Genomic DNA, 18497 nt, shown 5'->3' on the forward strand with positions numbered 1-18497 from the left:
CAATCCAAATCCTCAATCCAGAGATCCAAGCTATTAACGTAGCAAGAACTTGTGGAATAAGAAATTAACAATCTCCTTATACTAATTTAGATCAACAAAAAAAAAAAGTTAAAATTAGATTACTTCCTACATCAAAGATCTAGAGGCAAGATTTGAAAATGGTAAGTGTTTTAACTAAATTGAGTCACCTCACAATCAAACTTGATGAAGGTTAGATTGATGGCTTACATACCTTCTGTCGTAAGAATAATTGCAAGTTAAAGAAAAAGTCTCAAATGATATTTCAAATTGCATTAATCAAAACAATTAAAGAAAAAGTCTCAAATGATATTTCAAATTGCATTAATCAAAACTTTTCTTTCTACAAATGAAGTGAAAATACTAAAAAGTCAAAATAAACACATTAACAACTAAGTTTTCTATCTTTCAACAACTATATCTTCCAACGACCATCTTTATACTAACTTATTAATAATAGTTACCCTAACTTGTCAAGTTAAAACAAAATGAAAATACATTAAAAATCATGAAGTTTTGCAACGACCATCTTTATACTAACCTATTAATGATAGCTACCCTAACTTGTCAAGTTAAAACAAAATGAAAATACATTAAAAATCATGAAGTTTTGAATGTGTTGGGTTCATGAAATCCATGTGTATCCACATCAATTCACTACCCCATACATTTCTTGATTGAAGAAATATATATGCATTAATAATAAATTTCAAGTATAATCCTAATAAAAGTCATAATTGATAGAGAAGTATACTTGTAAAATTAAACATGGGGAATTGACAAAAATAGGCCAAAAATGGAGTAGATAAAGACTTTTAGGATTGATTGTGAAAAAGTTGACATTTAGGACAAATTGAAGGTGAAATGACGAAAATACCCTTATTTCATATTAAACATTTCAATTTAAGAACCCGCGAGATGTCTGCGAGATGACTACGAGATGTTTGCGAGATGTCTACCAGATGTTTGCGAGATAAAATAATAATAATAATAAATTGCTAACATCATTTGAAACATCTCTAAAACAATCTTAAATCAACCATAAATCAACTTGAAACAATAAAAAATAATATTTAATTTATACATTTAAGATGCAAATATATATACGTATAACACAATTCGTATTCGGATTTAAAAAAAATAAAACAATTAAAACAATTTATTATTATTATTATTTTATCTCGCAAACATCTGGTAGACATCTCGCGGGTTCTTAAATTGAAATGTTTAATCTGAAATGAGGGTATTTTCGTCATTTCACCTCCAATTTGTCCTAAATGTCAACTTTTTTACAATCAATCCTAAAAGTCTTTATCTATCACATTTTTGGCCTATTTTTGTCAATTCCCCATTAAACATCTCATAGAATATTTTTCATACTAAATCCAAAAGGAGGGACTAGGGAGTAATAAATTAAGATACATAAATGTCCAAGATTTAAATTAATATAATAACAAAAAAAATCAATGTAAATGACAAAACTAAAAAATATTTATAAATGTAATTAAGAAAGCTTCATAGTTTATTAGTTATATATTATTGTCTATCAACATCTTTAGCTCATTTAAATTGATCACAATAGTCTCTTCTACTAAACATTATTGTTTACTTGAAGTATTATATATAAGGATTTGTGTAATGATTAAGATCTAAGGGGAAAATGAGAAGTTGATATATCTAATAATTAATTGATGTTAACTACTAGAATATGAAGGGTCAACTCTTGATACAATTTGATAATACCTTGTTCATGTTAAGTATATGGAAAGTTAGTGTGTTGAACGTTTATGAAAGAAGATAATTATCGATCTCTGTACCAAAATAGGCAACAATTGAAGATTTTTTGAAAAATAAGGTTTAATCATGTTCTTACAGATTTGATTTTCCTTAATTAATTTCCATAGATGACTTGAAATACAAAAAATACAAAAAGGAACATCAAATTAATTAAAGCTTCCTATTGCCATGGCTTCCTCGTCTTCCTCAATGCCCCATTTCTTCAAGATTATTCTTCCTCAAACCCTCGCTCAAAACAAGAATACTTGAATTTCTTAAACAAGAGCTTCCTTTCAATGGATTCCTTCAATTATTGGACGAACAATGTTGTTAAACGACCTCGTAAAGCATTGGACAGTCCCCATTTCTTCAAGGTTGTTATGGCTAGTGCTCTCAAAGATCAAAAGCTTGTAAGCAAAATTATATTACTCCAATTATCCAAAGTCTCTTAATTGTTACGATGTTGTTTGGTTCTTTGTCTTTTCATTTTAACTGTATACTGTTTTTTTAATAGGAAATCCCAACAAAGTTTGTGAGAGAATATGGTGTAAAAGCTTTTGCAACTAACCAAATATGTCTCAAGGTGGCAGCAGATGGTAGAAAGTGGAATGTGGGTTTGACAAAATCTAATGATGGAACAAGAGTGTGGTTTCACGATCATGGTTGGCAAACGTTTGTAGAGTTTTACTCTGTTGGATTGGAGTATTTTCTCGTCTTTAAATACGAATGTCAATCTTCGAGCTTTTACGTGGTTATCTTTGATCGTACAGCTACAGAAATCGAATATCCAATAAAGATAATTTGTCTCGATGATGCTGAAGAAAAGGTAAAAAAGGAGACACATATATCTCAAGGTATGTTTCTTGTTTGAGGTTTGATCTTGATGAAGAACATCAAATCTAGGCTCTTTTAATATTGACTTATAAGATTATTTTTGGTTTTGGTTAGATTAAAGTTAAACGCGTTTGAAATTTTAATAATTTAACTAATACACTCCAAATAAACAATCATTCAAAAGTACTTTTAATCTTCTACACATATCTAAAACTAGTAACTCTTTTAGAATATATATTTAGAGGAGTGTACCCAAAGAGACCACGTCTCTACGTTGAACGATTGAACTACACTCCTAATAAAAAAAATCTCTATAGTGGACATGTAGTTAACATACTGGGGTAGTAAATCACATTTGTACTAATCAATAACGAAAAAGAAACCTTAGATTCCAAAACTGGCGAAGTTAACTTTGGCGCTGTAGAACTGATGGACAACAAGAAGAAGCTGTGGCCGACGACAACTAACCAACGAGAAAGGGCAATGGCAAGCGCAAGCGCTTTCCAATCTATGACTCTCAATCCTTCTTTCATGTGCAAGATGTCAACTTCACACATTCATCCAGGAAAATCTCTTGTAAGCCAAATTAACTAATTTTGCTTTCTAATATATATATATATATATATATATATATTTCATCGAGCTGATCATTTTTCAAATTTTTTCTTTTTTTTTTGTCATGATTAGAGTATACCAAGAAGGCTTGTAGAGATGCATATAGAAAAGTCCATGGAGAGCATTCTTCAAATTTCCGATGGAAGAACTTGGGAAGGTAGTTGTTGTTGGTATATGACTAAAATGATGAAATAGAGGGCTGAATTGATAAGTGGTTGGAGGAAGTTTAAGAAGGACAATAACTTGAAAGTTGGCGATTTCTGTGTTTTTGAGATGATTGGATTAAGTAGTACGAGAATCTCTTTCAAAGTTGAAATTTTTCGAGCTTCTAGTTGATCAACCAAATCTATTATCGAACAATATAAGCAATGGCGTGGAGCAGGTAGGAGGTGTACTAGAACATTTACCTAAGTTGACACATTTTAGCACCCAATCAACTAAATCAATCAACTTGGAAAAGAAAAGGGTTCACTACTGTTATGTTATTTTGGAGGTTGATTATCCTCTCACATGTAAACGTTTTGGTATTATATATGTTTCTTTCTGTCGTTGTTTTGAAAAGTGAACAAGCAAATCAATCCAGCAAAAGAAATTAAAGAGAAGGTTGCAAGAAAGCATCGGATGAACTGATAGATTTGAGGAGAGGTAATTTTTGGGGGATCAAATGGAACCCGTGCATGGACCCCAACCACGGTTACCAAACTGGTATAGTAGAATGTGGTAGCCATGTAGTGATTGAAATTAAGTTGTAAATTGGGTACATGATTTAGCCACGTATAGTCTAACAGTTTCATGATTCCTAATTAACCTTGTTTTGATCATTATTTTTGTGTCAACCCTACTTTTGAATCGTTTAAATTTTTGATAAAATATATATTTTTCTTCTAACATTTTTTAAAAATCAACTTGTTAAAAATCATCAATTATATCGGTTTAAATATTAGTGTTTTCGCATAATTGATTTGTATTCGTGGGCTTTTCTCTAGCCCTTCTTTTGAGCACTATCATGTACTTTTCGAAGTGGGAATGATAGGAGTGCTAAAAAAGATGTCACCTAATGTTGATGCTTGAATGCAATTGCTAATCCAAGTCGTATCTCTCTCCGAACAAAATATATATAATAAAGTATCCTATTTGCGAGATAAGGAGATTTAATATTATTTTAGTACAATAGCTGTGGAGACAAGTGAGTAAACCTCCAACGACCAAGGCTCGATGAAGTATATAGTTGATTTGAAATTGGACATGTCAAACAAAGGGGTGATGCCAATTCTTGTACTAATCGGTAAGGCCACTCTCAAGAATCCCAAAGTAACACTAAGAAAATTTCAGCTACCCTTTTTTCAATATGCAACAAGAGCTGATAGCCTATCCCAAGCTGCAAAATGCGGTTGAACAGAAAATTAATATCTACATTATCACATGATTCACATTCCTCTCGCTATTTTGTTCGTTCCATCTTATATGATATCAAAAATTCAGAATCGAATATCTATCAAAAAGTGTTGAGCTCTCCAATCAATGGCATAATTTGTCACAGTCATCATCATCACTTGAAGAGTTGTCAACTTGAGAATCCTTAGTATCATCACAATGTACTGTATAATTTGTAATCGAATTAATATCATAAGTGTTGAGCTCTCCAATCTACTGTATAATTTGTGTCACTATCATCATCATCACTCGAGGAGTAGTCAACTTGAGAATCTTTAGTAGGAATTTGGGGCTCGGCTCTACTTTGTTCTGCTGATTTTTTGGACTTTAACTCAATTTTCTTCCTCTTCAACAATTCTACTCTCTCCCTGTAGGCCCTGTCAACAGAAAAAGGTTTGGTCCAATCAGAATGAAGATTAGAATAACAAGATAAAATTATCGTGCTTCACTTACTTCTGTTCTAAGGTTTCAGCCTCCTCTATCATTTCGGCAGCATCGATCTGTAGTACATAAAGCAACGAATGTATAATAATGCAAGCCAATGCCAACAGTCAACTTATTGACAGAAAAAGATATAAGTTGGGTATTACCTCCTCCTCTTCCAAACGGTCATCCACCTCTTGCAAATCTTCTTGGATCAACTTTTCAAATTCCTTGTATTCATCTCTGACAATGAAGTACACACAGTCAAGTTCCTATGGAATCCCATGCCATAAAGTATAAACTATAAAGAGTAAAAGATGCACAACAATAAATTTTTGAAGAACGTGAAAGTTGACATTTTTTCCATGCATTCGATAAGATGAGATCATTCCCTTACAATACAGGCAGAACCCCATTTAGAGTTCTCTGATACGTGTAGAAATAGACTTGTAATTATGGAAATGTAGTAAGATGTAAATGGAAATCAATATAAATGCTCCACCATGCAAATCTGCGACCTAGACTTCACTCTTCAAGATTGAGCGGCAGCACAACCAATGGTCAGAGACTCAGCAAAATTTTAAAAAATAAATGTTTGTTGGAAAATGCAAAATCAGTGTAAACACCAAAAAATGTAAAACAGAAGAAAGATATACAATTTCTAACGACACAGCCAATCATCAGTAAGCCATTTCCCCATACTCTCCGGTTGAAATATATACCCAAATAAATATTGGAACAAATAAGATATAAAACCAAATAAAATATACCAAGGATAATATAAAAACGCTAACCTTATAGCAATGAAACATGATAGAATTGTTAGATATAATAAAAGGATGACAAACACTTAAGATACAAACTAAGCATAAAAAGTTGAAAGATGCATACATAACAAATGGGATGATGAAGAACCTACTTGACATCAGGCTTAACAAGTTTTATCCCATGTGCACGCAAATCAGCCTCTTTGTCATCAAAGAAACCTTCGGGCAGAGCTCCCTTTATTTGCTTCCCCTCTGAACCAGCATTCATAGAAGATTTCTTATTAAGGTCACTGGCCTTTGGAATCACCTGTGACTGTGCAATGCTACCACTACGTGAATCAGTTTCAATATCCTTTCCTGGAAGTTTGCAGATAAGATTAGGCATGTAGGAAAGTGAGTCAATGCAAGACCAAATCGACATGAAAGAATGATGGGGGTGGAAATTTCTCGTTATTTCCATAGAATCATCACTGCTAATCAAAGAAAAAACTTCAGAGTAGAAGCCATTTCGGAAGATGGTGTTCTCGAATGATGGAGACTTAGAAGCAAAATTTATGAGTTTCTACCAACAGCTCTTTACTAAATGCAAGATAGTGGTGCCACAACTACATTAAATTCTTTTGTCACTACCCTCTCTCGTAAGTTCACAAAGAGGATATATATAATAAGTTAATAACAATATGCATCCATACATCTAAGGTTTCAAGAATACCATATATAAACGCAAGCATACATGTATAAAAAGTATCTCATGCAAGCCTATATCTTTACCAGTTTTAAGCCTTTTGGCATTCTGGTCGAAAAAATCTGAAGGAAGCACAGACGATGACGGACGTTTTGGTAACTCTGACGATGTTCCCCCAGTCATTTCTTTCTTCTCTTTTGAATCTATTGGTCTGTTGTTAGGGAGTTCAGCAGGGGCCTCAGCTTTAATATTTTCAACTCCAGACCTGCCTGCTGCACTGGCTTTGAGATTTTGTATTGCCTGATATTTACAGTAACTTCTATCAATAATAAGTTCGACCACCCTTTCAAAAAAAGAAAATAACGAGTCCGACCAAAAATCAGCTCAAATTTGGCTGGAAAAGGATTTAAAACTTTGAGCTCCTTATCAAGAGCTAGTAGAGGAAACACAATGGCAGCAGGGATAAGTAAACCCCAAATAAAAGAAGCGGAAACCATCTTATTAGAAGATTCTTGAGAAAAGAGAGAAAGTGAACCTAGAATACCATGTAGCAATAACATGAAGTAATAGCAAAAAGAAATGCCTGCAACCCATAATGGGACTAAGGCTAGCATGTGTATTAATACTCAAAGGAAAGCCACATCTGACAATACAATAGGATATCCAATAACAGGAAAAATAAAGAGGAAAAATGAGAAGGAAAATACGATAACAAATACTAAAATGTGTTACACTAACAGATTGGTTCTATCTCTCCAAGGAATAAGATAATTTGTTGGAAATTCCCAGGTATCAAGAGCTTGTCTATACTCTAATCGTTTTTCATTGCTCCTTAGAGCAGGAATTGTGGGGATACTTCAACTACCCCCTTTTAATATATTTCTCTGTTGCCAATATTATTGAAGAAAATATATCTAGAAAGAAGAATGAGAAATAGGTGAAGTCATCTCATTCATTGACCAGAGAGTTGAATCATCTAATATCCAATCATTCATCATTAGAAACCTAAATAAACAGTTACCCCTTAAACGTTGTATTTTCAAATTACAAGCAAAAGAAACTGGTCTTTCTAAATGTAGAAAAACCGATGTGCCCATGAATAATATATTTAAACAAGATTTGGTGGTAAAGCATCACCTCATGATGTCTGCGAGAAGATTGGTGGGCATCCCAGTAAGCTTCTGATTTCAAGACCATGTCGCAAACCCTACAGACAGGTTGGTCCAATTCATTGTACCTGTTTACGAATTTTAAAAATATTAAATGATGAATTTTAAACTCTAATTTTTTCCATATGGAAAAAATAAGCCGCAAACATTAACAGCCGTACAGTCTTCCCCAATATAGGTTGGTTGGATTATAGTTGGAGTTAAGCAGCCATTATCATATTGTGTTTTATAAAGCTCTCACAGGCGTGCACCTGGGCTAAATGCACAAGTCTTGTGCCTCGAGGTTCACAACATAAGGTACGCCTCAGGACCACGGCTTTTATGAAGTTCCAAGGCACAGGGCTCAAAGTCCTGCACCTTGGGTATTTTTCATTAATTTTAAATATAGAGAAATAAAGTCCCTATAAAGAAACACTTCGGTTTACTAAAGGAGAAAGAGAACTATATAGAGAACTTCGAACTCGGCCAAATGCAAAACTAATGTGAGAAGTGTATTCCATTAGAGCTTGAAATGCCCCCAGTGCAACTCCTGATTCCAAGCGTTGTTAGTCTTTGTACATTTCTATTGTACTTTGAGCATTAGTCTTATTTCATTGAAATAATAGAGACTTGTTTCCCTTTTAAAAAATATATATATATATATTCCATCAGAGCACAATTTCCAGTTGGTAACTTCCTCCTATGAAAATCCAACCAGTCTACTGCACTCCACAAATGAAAATCGGAAATAAAAGCAGAGAAAAAGGAATTAGAGGAGAAATCCTTATCAGACCTTGACACTCCCATGTTCATCAATATTTACCTGACGAGAGGAGAATCAATGCGCTTATCCTTCTTTTGGGCGTTCAATTTAGCACGAAACAATGCCTTTCTCTTGGCTTGAGCATCCATTTTGGCCTTCTTTCTTCCTTCTTACAGACCTAATTCGGAGTATAATATAAGTTACATAACATCAAACCACATGCCCCATCTTTTTTTTCCTCTTTATTTGGTTCAATAAAACACCTGACACACAAATTCGAACTCGAATCTTCAAATAACCCACTGCGTTTACCAATATTATTATCGAGCGAGAAATTCGAGTACAAAAGGCTTTTTTAAAATCATTTCTAGCGTTTGTAATGAATTTACAAGATATATACAGAATATGAAGCCAATCGGAGTGTGGGTAACTGTTGAAAGCTTACCCCCAAGTCAAAAACTTTGTTGCAAAAGACGCGCAGTCGTCAGAACGTGATGCACAAATGGAGAAAATACGATACCACGAGAGACTAGGCAAAGCCGTTGGACGTCGGGCTGACAAAGCAAGTCAGATTCGTGGGTGAACGTGGACCACCGTGGATGTGGGCTACCGTCGTCACTGCCTAACGCCTGTGGCTGCTGGAGTGTCGCCGGAGAAGAAGATTAGGGAAAAGGGGAGGATCAGCGGCAGTTCGAGGGAGAGGGGAAGAAGGTGGAGGCGACGATTACTTTTTTTCTCCTCTTTTCACTTTTTCCTCTTCTTCTTTTATGAGTTCTTTTGCTGCTAACTACAAATTGAACAACAAATAATTGGGTACATATGATTTAGTAAAGAAACCGACTCAATTTGATTGTGTTTGAAAATTATAACTTGAGAATTATGTGTGGATTACATTTACTTTTATTTTTAAAAAAACATAAGAGAGCCGTGATGGTTTCTATGAAAATAATTAAAATATGTTAAAAGAAACTTTTTTATAGTGTAAGTGTTTCTATATACAAGTTTGTTTAGTTTACCGTATACTAAGAATATGTTTTAATCAACAACAAATTACTATGAATTAATCATTTATAATAATGTTCATTTAAGTTGGTCATAGGGGTAGTTCTTGAAGTCGGTGGTGATATAGTTATCCAACATAGTCTCGTGACAACAGTGGTCAAAGGTTGTCACCGGAGTTGGACACCAACTATGGTAGTCAATGGAGGTGGTCGATAGTAGTGGGCACTAAAGATGATAACAATGATCAAAAGGTATTTGTTAAGAGTATTGGCTATCATAAGTTAATGATACTCATTGCAACATAGTGAAAGTGAGGTAGATGACTTCAGGGCGTTTGATAATTTTAAACTTACAAAAATTAGATAGATACTGTCATTAAATACCTAAAATTATTATTTCTAAGGTGCATTTAGAATACCTTTTCAACTTATCAAATTAAAAAATGAGTTGTTTTGAAAAAAATTCATGTGTTCGCTAACCACCTAAAATAAATTTTGAAAAAAACAACGGTATAAAATAGATTGGTTTAAGATAAGCACTCGGAGTAAACTCTTAGAAAAATAAATTTAAAGTGCTTAATGGTTAACCTCTTCCTAATTTTGTTGGAGAAATTTCAACTACCACCTTCGACGATTGCCACTGATGAGCTCGAACCACAACCTCTAACGATTGGGCCAACTTGAGCGACCATTATCATCACGAATTCTACCTAAAATACCACCACTGTTGGTTGTTTTTTACATAAATAATGTAATAAATTTAAAATTCAAGCCTTCTCCACGTTCAAATATGATAACTTCCACATGTGGTTCCTTTTCTTAGGTCGAACACTGTTAGATACTCCCTTCCCTTTCCCATTGACCCAACCTAGTGTTTGGGCAAATGAACATACTATATGTTGCAAAGAAGATGACTAGAATACTTATATATATTTCGATTTTTTTTTTTGTAAATATTATATGGGATAAAAATGTCATTTGGATTATGTATGAGCCATATAATAGTTTTCGATAAAGTTTGATAATACATTTAAACTCTCATCTATTATCTCATTAATACTTTTGTTGAAATACGATTCTGTCGAGTCTTCAAAATACACAAATATATAGCTTCCTGATTCTTATATATGCATTTGTATGTTCGTCTATCCAAAACAACCCACATGCAAATTTAATTTGTTTGTTGTTTAAAAACTGAAAAGTTGTGATATTTTTTTATTTAAATATGTCCTAGTTGCTTTGATCGACCAACTGTATATCGTAAATATTCTAAGGTAAAATATGAGCATGTGTGGACTATTGTGCTTTTTTGTCGCCTTGTCTACTAAAAAAAAACTCACATGCAAATCTATTTATCGGTAAGGATTGAAAATTTGTGGTTTTCTTATATTGCATATACTCAACAAAGTGAGTATATATTTCTAAAGTTCAACAATATGTAACTTCAATATAGTACCTTCTTTCGATCTCTTTAGCTTAACCATACTTGTATACTTTGCATATGATATATGTAAAGGTAATCAATCCCATAAGCATACTTAGTTTACTTGAAAGAGGAATATGACAACTATTTATTGTTCATCATGGTTTTGATCCTATTCATGATCATAGATCCTACATCTTGCAATTACATCTTTTGGAATGAAAGACAAGTGTACATCATGAAGAATAGATCTAGCTATAAGTAGATTAACTTGACAACAACTATGTATGCGATGAATATACTATGGTCATTATACAATATGAACAATATTGTTAAGTAGTTCACACGTGTAAGTAGATAATAAAGACAACATATGGATTAGTTTATTACCAAAGTAGCTTATAATAAATATTTGATATCTTTTTCCATAAACATTGAAATGGGAAAATAATAGTTCCAAAAATATGACCGTTAAGATTTTAAATAGAAGAAGGAACCGAGAGGAGGAACAGTGTAAGCAGAAATGACAGAACCCTCATGCATTGAGAAATCCCCAATTCCAAAACCCTCATCGGAACCACTCCAAATGGAGATCGACCATCCTTCCGCCGCCCAAATCCCGGAGATTTCTCAGTACGAGCAGTCCAGAGAGTTGAGAATCAGAGAAAACATGGAGCGCATGCAGAAGCTCGGGATCCTTGACCTCTCTCTCAAGCTCAAATCCTCAGCTCCCTCAAAGCAAAATCGCCGGAAATCACCTACCCCTAAACCTTCTCCACCTTCCTTCGACCTCCCTCCAGCCGGACCCCTCCGACGATCATCCAGGTTTTCGCCGAATCCTTTAATCTCTCTTTCTAACCCATTTTCCTTGAATCCTTAATTTGGATACACATTGGGGATATTAGTTTTTCTTGCTTTATTCGGCTCTCCTTCTTCAGTATTTTTCCAGTTTTTTTTGCCTTTTTGTCTTAATTTTTTCTATTTTAATTTTTTAGGTTACAGAATGCGACGCCTGTAACTTACTCTGAACTGCGAATAGAGAGGAAAAACAAGTTCTCTGAGGATGAGGATGCGATTCTTGAAGATGGTTCGAGACCGGAGATATACACGGAAGAGCATGAGAAGATGTTGGGTTGTACAGAGATGAGTTGGACGCTATTTGTGGATGGTTATGGTAAAGATGGGAAACGAATTTATGATCCAGTAAAGGGAAAGACTTGCCATCAGTGCAGGTTCGTTTAAAAGAATTTTTTCCTAACTTTTCAGTGGAAATCTGTTGCTTGTGTGATCTTATTATCTTTTTGTGCGAATTAATATATATTTCATTCATTATTTAATAGAGATACAAGCCTATATATAACCATAGAGAAATACACTTAAGGAAATAATATCAAATAATATCTCCAGAATAATATCTCCTAAGAATAATCTAATTATATTAATATTGTGCATCGTTTTCTGATTTTGTCACTGATATGTATATATTGGAATTAGCAGCTTTGTTAGCTAATGAAAATGTATGATACCATTTGCTATGTTTTTATTTAATGGGAAATTGGAATTTTTTTATATTTGCAGGCAAAAAACATTGGGGCATCGTACTCATTGCAGCAAATGTAACATGGTTCAAGGACAATTTTGTGGTGACTGTCTGTATATGAGGTACTCTCTTGATAACATTCATTTTTACTCTCTTGATATTCTTTCCTTTGAGTTGTTTGGAGAATATGGTGTATATTTTTAATCGAAAACTTTTAATGTGTTAGTTCTTTCAACACATGTAGAACTATAACATTGTTTGTAAAGAAAATAAACTTCACTTTTCCTAGCAGTGTGCTGTCTCTAATCTTTGGATGCATAAACCGTCTAAACTACTATTTGTTTAGCTTTTTGCGAAAGCAAGAACAACTTTGAGCTCGGTTTTGAGCATTGAAACTGGTACATGGGTGGACTTTATATTGGTGTTACCATCAAAGTATTCCTATTATTTTCCCACTCTTGCAGGTACGGAGAGCACGTTCTTGAAGCCCAACAAAACCCAGATTGGATTTGTCCCGTTTGTCGTGGAATTTGCAACTGCAGTTTCTGTCGCCAAGGGAAAGGATGGTTTCCTACTGGGCCTTTGTATAAGAAGGTCGATTTCTTATCTTTAATGTGTATCATCTCCTTGTATTTTTTGTTTTACCTTGCTGCTAAGGTCAATAGTTTGAACTGCATAGATAACGAGGATGGGATTCAAGTCTGTTGCGCACTTTCTCATCCAAACCAAACGCTCACAGCCAAGTTCAAAGGAGAATCCTACTGATCTTGCTTCTGCGAAGAGGTCGCTGTCCTTCACAGATTTTGAAGTTAATCCTGATGACCCTCCTAAGGTTAATGATGATCTCCTAGAAACAATGGAGCCTCAAGCAGTGGATGTATCTGAAAATGAGAAGAAGAGTATGCTACAGAGTATCTCCAATAACGAGATCAAAGATCATATTTCTGTTAAGAGGTCGCTGAGCTTCTCAGGCCTGGAGCAGGAGCAGCAGGGCTCAAAAGACGCTAAACCTCCTAATCATCTCAACCATGATGAACTATCACAACATCAATGTGCAAACAATGAACTTGGTGAAAACATCATTGATGAGAAAGAGAAGGCTGATTGCCGCAAGAGAAAGAATGGTGATAACTACTGTCGTGATGAATGTTCATTGACTGAAAAGAAACCAACAATTACTGTAGAATCAAACACCATGGATCTGGGTTGTCGTATAGGCAATGATCACGAGAAAGAATTGTCAGGAGTTCAAACAACAACATCATCAACAGACCAAAGTGTGAAGCCTGATATTAGTACCCACACAAACTCAGAAAGTATAGCTGAAGAACGTAGCCAAGAAGGCAGAATCATTCAAGAAAATAATGGTAAAACATCAGAAGAAGAAGAAGAAGGATCAAACAGTTCGTCAAAGGAAAAAACAAAGGCCGGAGCAAAAATATTTCAACCTCTTCAGAGGTAAAATCTTCAAGTAGCAATAGGGCTTTGCGGTCTAGGTTCAAAGCAATATAGTGCTAAATTATGTGTTTTAGTTTTGACACCGAAGTTTTGAGGGTAGTAACTTTTTGGGAACTCAGAAACTTGGTGTCTTTAATCTAGAGAAGCAAGGAGTAGTGTGTGATTTGGTAAGTTCAATAGTTTTTTTTCTTTGGATCTTACTGTATTTTGGTTTAAGTTTACAAATCACAGCTCCTACAGTTGAACCCGTCCTTTGAATCTGATAGTTTGTAACGTGGCAAGAATGTAAAACAATTTACCTCAAATTTTCAGATGAAATGTTGCCATTTCTCAATGAGAATACTATCAGATTGAAACATATTCCTTATTTGGCTAGCAAATTTCTTTTTAATTTTGCAATTTGATTAAATTTGATGTTCGCGTTTGTAATTTAAATTCATTATCACGATGATCATTTCATTACCATACTTTATTATTAATACCCAACAGAGTTGGAGAAATTTTCTTGGTCATTTTTATATAGCCTTCCATTTCCTTATGAAAACATCCAACTTTGACTCTAAATTTGTCCCTTTAAAGTGGAATTTAGATTGTTTTTAAGTACAATATGATAGACTAACACATCCTACATATTAGTTGAATTTGTTAGCTATAACTCCCCTTAGGAGCATGACTTGTGAGACTGGTAAGATGTTAAACTTTGGTTAATTATGAAAAATAGGCGTTTTGGATGAAAGGTTTGACAAAAGTTAACATTAGGCAATGAAGCAAAACTATGCAACAAGAAGTTGACAATTGAATTAGTTAGCAAAAAGGATTATGCGACAAAACTTTTGAAGTTTAAGTGTTAGGATGGGATTAAGGTTCTTCGCGAGTTGAAAGACTAGGCGAGAAGGAGTAAGGAAATTAAATTTCCTAAGGATGCTTAATGAAACATGTGTAGAAGATTAAGCTAAGCATGTTTAAGATAAATCTCAAGTTTACACGTACACCACTAAGAGTAGGAGTTGGCGAATTATTGAGAGTTTGAGCATGACTAATCCTTATTAGAACTAGTATAAATAGGAGGATGAAGTATGATCAAGTATTGGTACTCTGAAAGATTGAAGAGAAAAGATAAAGTGTTGAAGTACGTGCCACTAAAGTGACTATGCGAGAAGAAGAAGAAGAAAATCATTTAGAGTCTAAGTTTCCAAGTTTGTGAGTCTTTTCTTCAAAAGTATTACATATGTTTGAAAGGTTTTCATTGAAGTCTTTATTGATTGAATAATGATTTCATTTAAATGTTTCTAAAGAGATTTATTTGAAAAGTTTATGCTATATTTTAAAACATGGTTTTAGATGATACAAATGATTGTAAAATGGTGTTTAAACCATTAGTTGTAAAATGGTGTTTAAACCATTAGTTGTAAAATGGTGTTTAAACCAACATGAAAAGTAAAGCAACCATGTATAAAAGAGGTGAATGGTGAAATGAGGTGGGACAATGCATAAAAGATGTGTATTGCTCTTCGACTTGAGCAACAAGAAAAAAATCGGGATATTCTCAGATTTTGTTGATGAGAAAGTCATTATTGTAGTCTAAACGCAGGATGATGAATCTTAGCTTAGAGAATGATTTAGTACCTTGGTGAAAAGAATATGATTATGAATAATGTGTATTTATGTGAAATGATGTTTAAGTGAAATGATATATTTATGTTAAAAGATGCGTTTAAATGGTTTGATTTGAATAATAATGTTTATGAAAGGTATTTCGCATAAAGGTTTTCTTAGAACCACACTAAGTTTTTTTACTTATGATTTTAAGTTTTATTTTTTCAGGTTACCAGACATTAAGGCCAAAGTAAAGAAAGGGTGAGGAGAGGTTGTCAAGGCACTTAGTTTAAGTTAATTAACTGTTTTTTATGAATTTTTGCCAAGTGTTATAAACATTTGACCTAAGCAATACAAGTTTACTGATTGATTACTTTCTTATGTTAAGTTGTTTATTGTCTTATTAAGTTTAAGGGTAAAATGTTGGGCGATTAAGCAAAGTTTAAGGACCTCAATTTGAGTATTTTGACGTTAAACGCGTCAAGATACTCAAAGTCATATTGCGTCTCGCATGGCTAGTAAGGACACGTGCGGGACGGGGTGTGACATGACCTCTTTATTTGATCACTTTCTCTCGATTGTTCTTCTTCGCTCTCGCATTGATCGATTGAATGGAATATTGTTGTTTTTTTTTTCAAAGTGGTAGACTAATGTAGTCGAACCAGTGTAGAACTAGTTTGTTAATTGTTTACTGTTGGTATATCGTATATTTTGATACAAAAAAGAAACAAACAGCTAGAAAAGAATACTAACAAGGACTTTTTGAATAAGGAGAATGCATGATAGGATAACTTGCAATCATTGCAAGAAAGGTCCCACTAATAAAGACAAGCAATCTATGAGAGCTACACCCTAAACAACCTAAATGTACATCAAGGATATGAAATAGTGGTAGTAGTCCTTATGGTTTCTCAATGAGAGATTAGAGATTGTTGGTGGATTGATTATGGATTGTACTTTCCATATGACCTCTCATAAGGTTTACTTCATTGGAGTAAGGGTTTGATGGAGGAGAGAAGATAGTGTTGGAGGACTCTTTTATATCCTCATATTAATATAACTATTAGATTAAATCAGTCTTAGTTGATACTCATACATTAGACTACTGTTTCTTTTTTCCAACTTTTAATAATGATTCTGACTTTTGGAAAAGCTGATGTCAAAAGAAAGGTCCATTTTATCATCATTCCACTTTTAGAGAAAGTTGACTATATGGAAACTTTTAAAAAGGAAAAAAAAGTTATACTGTGAAAAGCAAATCATTGCAGACAATGTAGGACGATCGGTGGTGTAGTGAACAAAAAGTAAGTACTCTTCTTTTTGTTCTGACAAATCCATTGGGACATGTTTCTTCCCAAATGCACGAGGGAAAATTTGGCCATTCTCTCTCATTTCATGGACTACTTGTTCAATTGCAGTTGGCACTGTGGTGAAGGGTGAGACAACTATATAAGAGTGCAATTACTGTGGTGAAGGGTGAGACAACTATATAAGAGTGCAATTTTCATCTCCCTCATCCTTGGGATGATGCCGCCTGACCCGAATCGATTTACGATCGAGCATGTACATTGTTACTTAAAAAAATTTCTTTGATGTATATCTTGTTTTTATATGTCTATTCCTTTATAAGGACCAATCTTGTAATATTCAAATCCAAAAGCATTGATTGTTGAAGATAGTCGAAGAAGTCCAAGAAGTCAAAATCATTAATAAAAAAGAAGAAAAACAATTCACCACTATTGAAAAAAAACATTTCTTCAATTCACGAATTTTCTATTCCTTCTTGGTAATAACCAACTTCGGATCTTTGGGTCAAACTAAAGAACCCCCTCCCCCCATCACATATTTATATCCTCGAACAAGAAGGAAAATGTCTTTGTAGATCATGATGGTCGAACTTAGATAACTCTTTGTTACACGAAGAGGTAATATAAGCCTAAAGTTGATTGTCATGTTATCAATCTTGTCTCAACGTTTTCCACTATAATATATTGGAGAACCACACCTCACCATCGAAGGTACATATGTTATATGTTATAAACTCTATATAGCTTTAACTAATAATACTAACTTAGGTATCAAACCACATCAAGCATAACACCAACTTGATATAGTGAGAAAGAATTAAATTAGGGGGTGATCCAACTAAGACAACAAAAACCATAAAACTCAGTGACTCATGTAGAATTGTGCAAAAGGGAATATAGCAACTTAGACCCACAGTTGAAAGCATTGGATTGTCTTTGAATTTGTTTAGAATTAGATTAAAATCATAAGGAAATTAATTAAGCACATCTTCTTTATGGATTTGATTCGGTCAGAGTGTTTATAAATATTATAAAGTTGGTAATTTTCTTTGATTGGAGTCTTGACAAACACGCTATCAAATTCAAATATATGAATGGCCTAAAAGTGGCATAAACCTCCCTTTTGTATGAGTTTAAGAACAAATTACGTACACCACTTCTTAAATCATATATACTTGTTCTTTTCCATGAATTCATAGTGGCAACATTTACAAATACTTTAAAGAAAAATTGCATTAGATGACAAAAAATTAAAAAAAAAAAACAGTTCATAACACTTTTTTTTTTTTTTTGCATATTGCGAATATAACAAATATGTCATGTAATTATTGATATCAGAAGGCTATCGAAGAGCTATCCGAAGGTTATCTACGTTTAAATTTGCTACTTTTGTAATTTAAAAGATGTAGTGATGTGGGTTCTACTATCATAAATTGTTTTGCTATTTTTGCAAACGCCTCATATTTGAAAGTTAAAAGAACAAAATCTCTCAAATAGATGTTAAAATCTAGACTCATAAATTTTGTAAGAAAAAAAAATCTTATAACTAAAAGTTAGCATAATGAACAAAAAAAAATATTTATAAAATATAATAAAATTTTAAACACTAATTTTATCTGAGATAGAATATAAAAATTTATATTTTCGTAAATATTTTGAAGCGTTTGTAATTTATAATAATTTTCTTAACAATACGGGAAAATTCAAAT

At 33.5% G+C, this 18497-nt stretch overlaps 3 protein-coding genes and 1 long non-coding RNA gene across 4 annotated transcripts; 3 read left to right on the top strand and 1 right to left on the bottom strand.

Moving 5' to 3' along the window:
• The first annotated feature begins 2090 nt into the window (after positions 1-2090).
• Positions 2091-2665, top strand: LOC101213693 (B3 domain-containing protein At4g01580-like). The gene is made up of 2 exons (XM_031881177.1): positions 2091-2204; positions 2309-2665. Exons 1-2 carry the CDS (start codon positions 2091-2093, stop codon positions 2663-2665), a joined length of 471 nt encoding a protein of 156 aa, XP_031737037.1.
• A 27-nt stretch (positions 2666-2692) lies between these two features.
• LOC116402213 lies at positions 2693-4046 on the top strand. The gene is made up of 2 exons (XR_004214672.1): positions 2693-3204; positions 3316-4046. It is a non-coding gene; the product is annotated as an uncharacterized LOC116402213 (long non-coding RNA).
• A 384-nt stretch (positions 4047-4430) lies between these two features.
• Positions 4431-9254, bottom strand: LOC101208815 (zinc finger protein 830). Its single transcript, XM_004148000.3, has 8 exons — positions 8909-9254; positions 8524-8641; positions 7690-7789; positions 6639-6852; positions 6020-6224; positions 5268-5343; positions 5131-5177; positions 4431-5054 (listed from the first exon to the last, which is right to left on the bottom strand). The coding sequence occupies exons 2-8, from the start codon at positions 8610-8612 to the stop codon at positions 4868-4870; spliced, it is 918 nt and encodes a 305-aa protein (XP_004148048.1). The 5' UTR covers positions 8613-8641; positions 8909-9254; the 3' UTR covers positions 4431-4867.
• A 2116-nt stretch (positions 9255-11370) lies between these two features.
• LOC101213938 (cell division cycle-associated protein 7) lies at positions 11371-14252 on the top strand. The gene is made up of 5 exons (XM_004148020.3): positions 11371-11712; positions 11883-12119; positions 12466-12549; positions 12892-13021; positions 13107-14252. Exons 1-5 carry the CDS (start codon positions 11411-11413, stop codon positions 13887-13889), a joined length of 1536 nt encoding a protein of 511 aa, XP_004148068.1. The 5' UTR covers positions 11371-11410; the 3' UTR covers positions 13890-14252.
• Positions 14253-18497: the final 4245 nt, after the last annotated feature.

This window comes from Cucumis sativus, chromosome 2, assembly GCF_000004075.3.
Source record: "Cucumis sativus cultivar 9930 chromosome 2, Cucumber_9930_V3, whole genome shotgun sequence".
Classification (NCBI taxonomy): domain Eukaryota; kingdom Viridiplantae; phylum Streptophyta; class Magnoliopsida; order Cucurbitales; family Cucurbitaceae; genus Cucumis; species Cucumis sativus.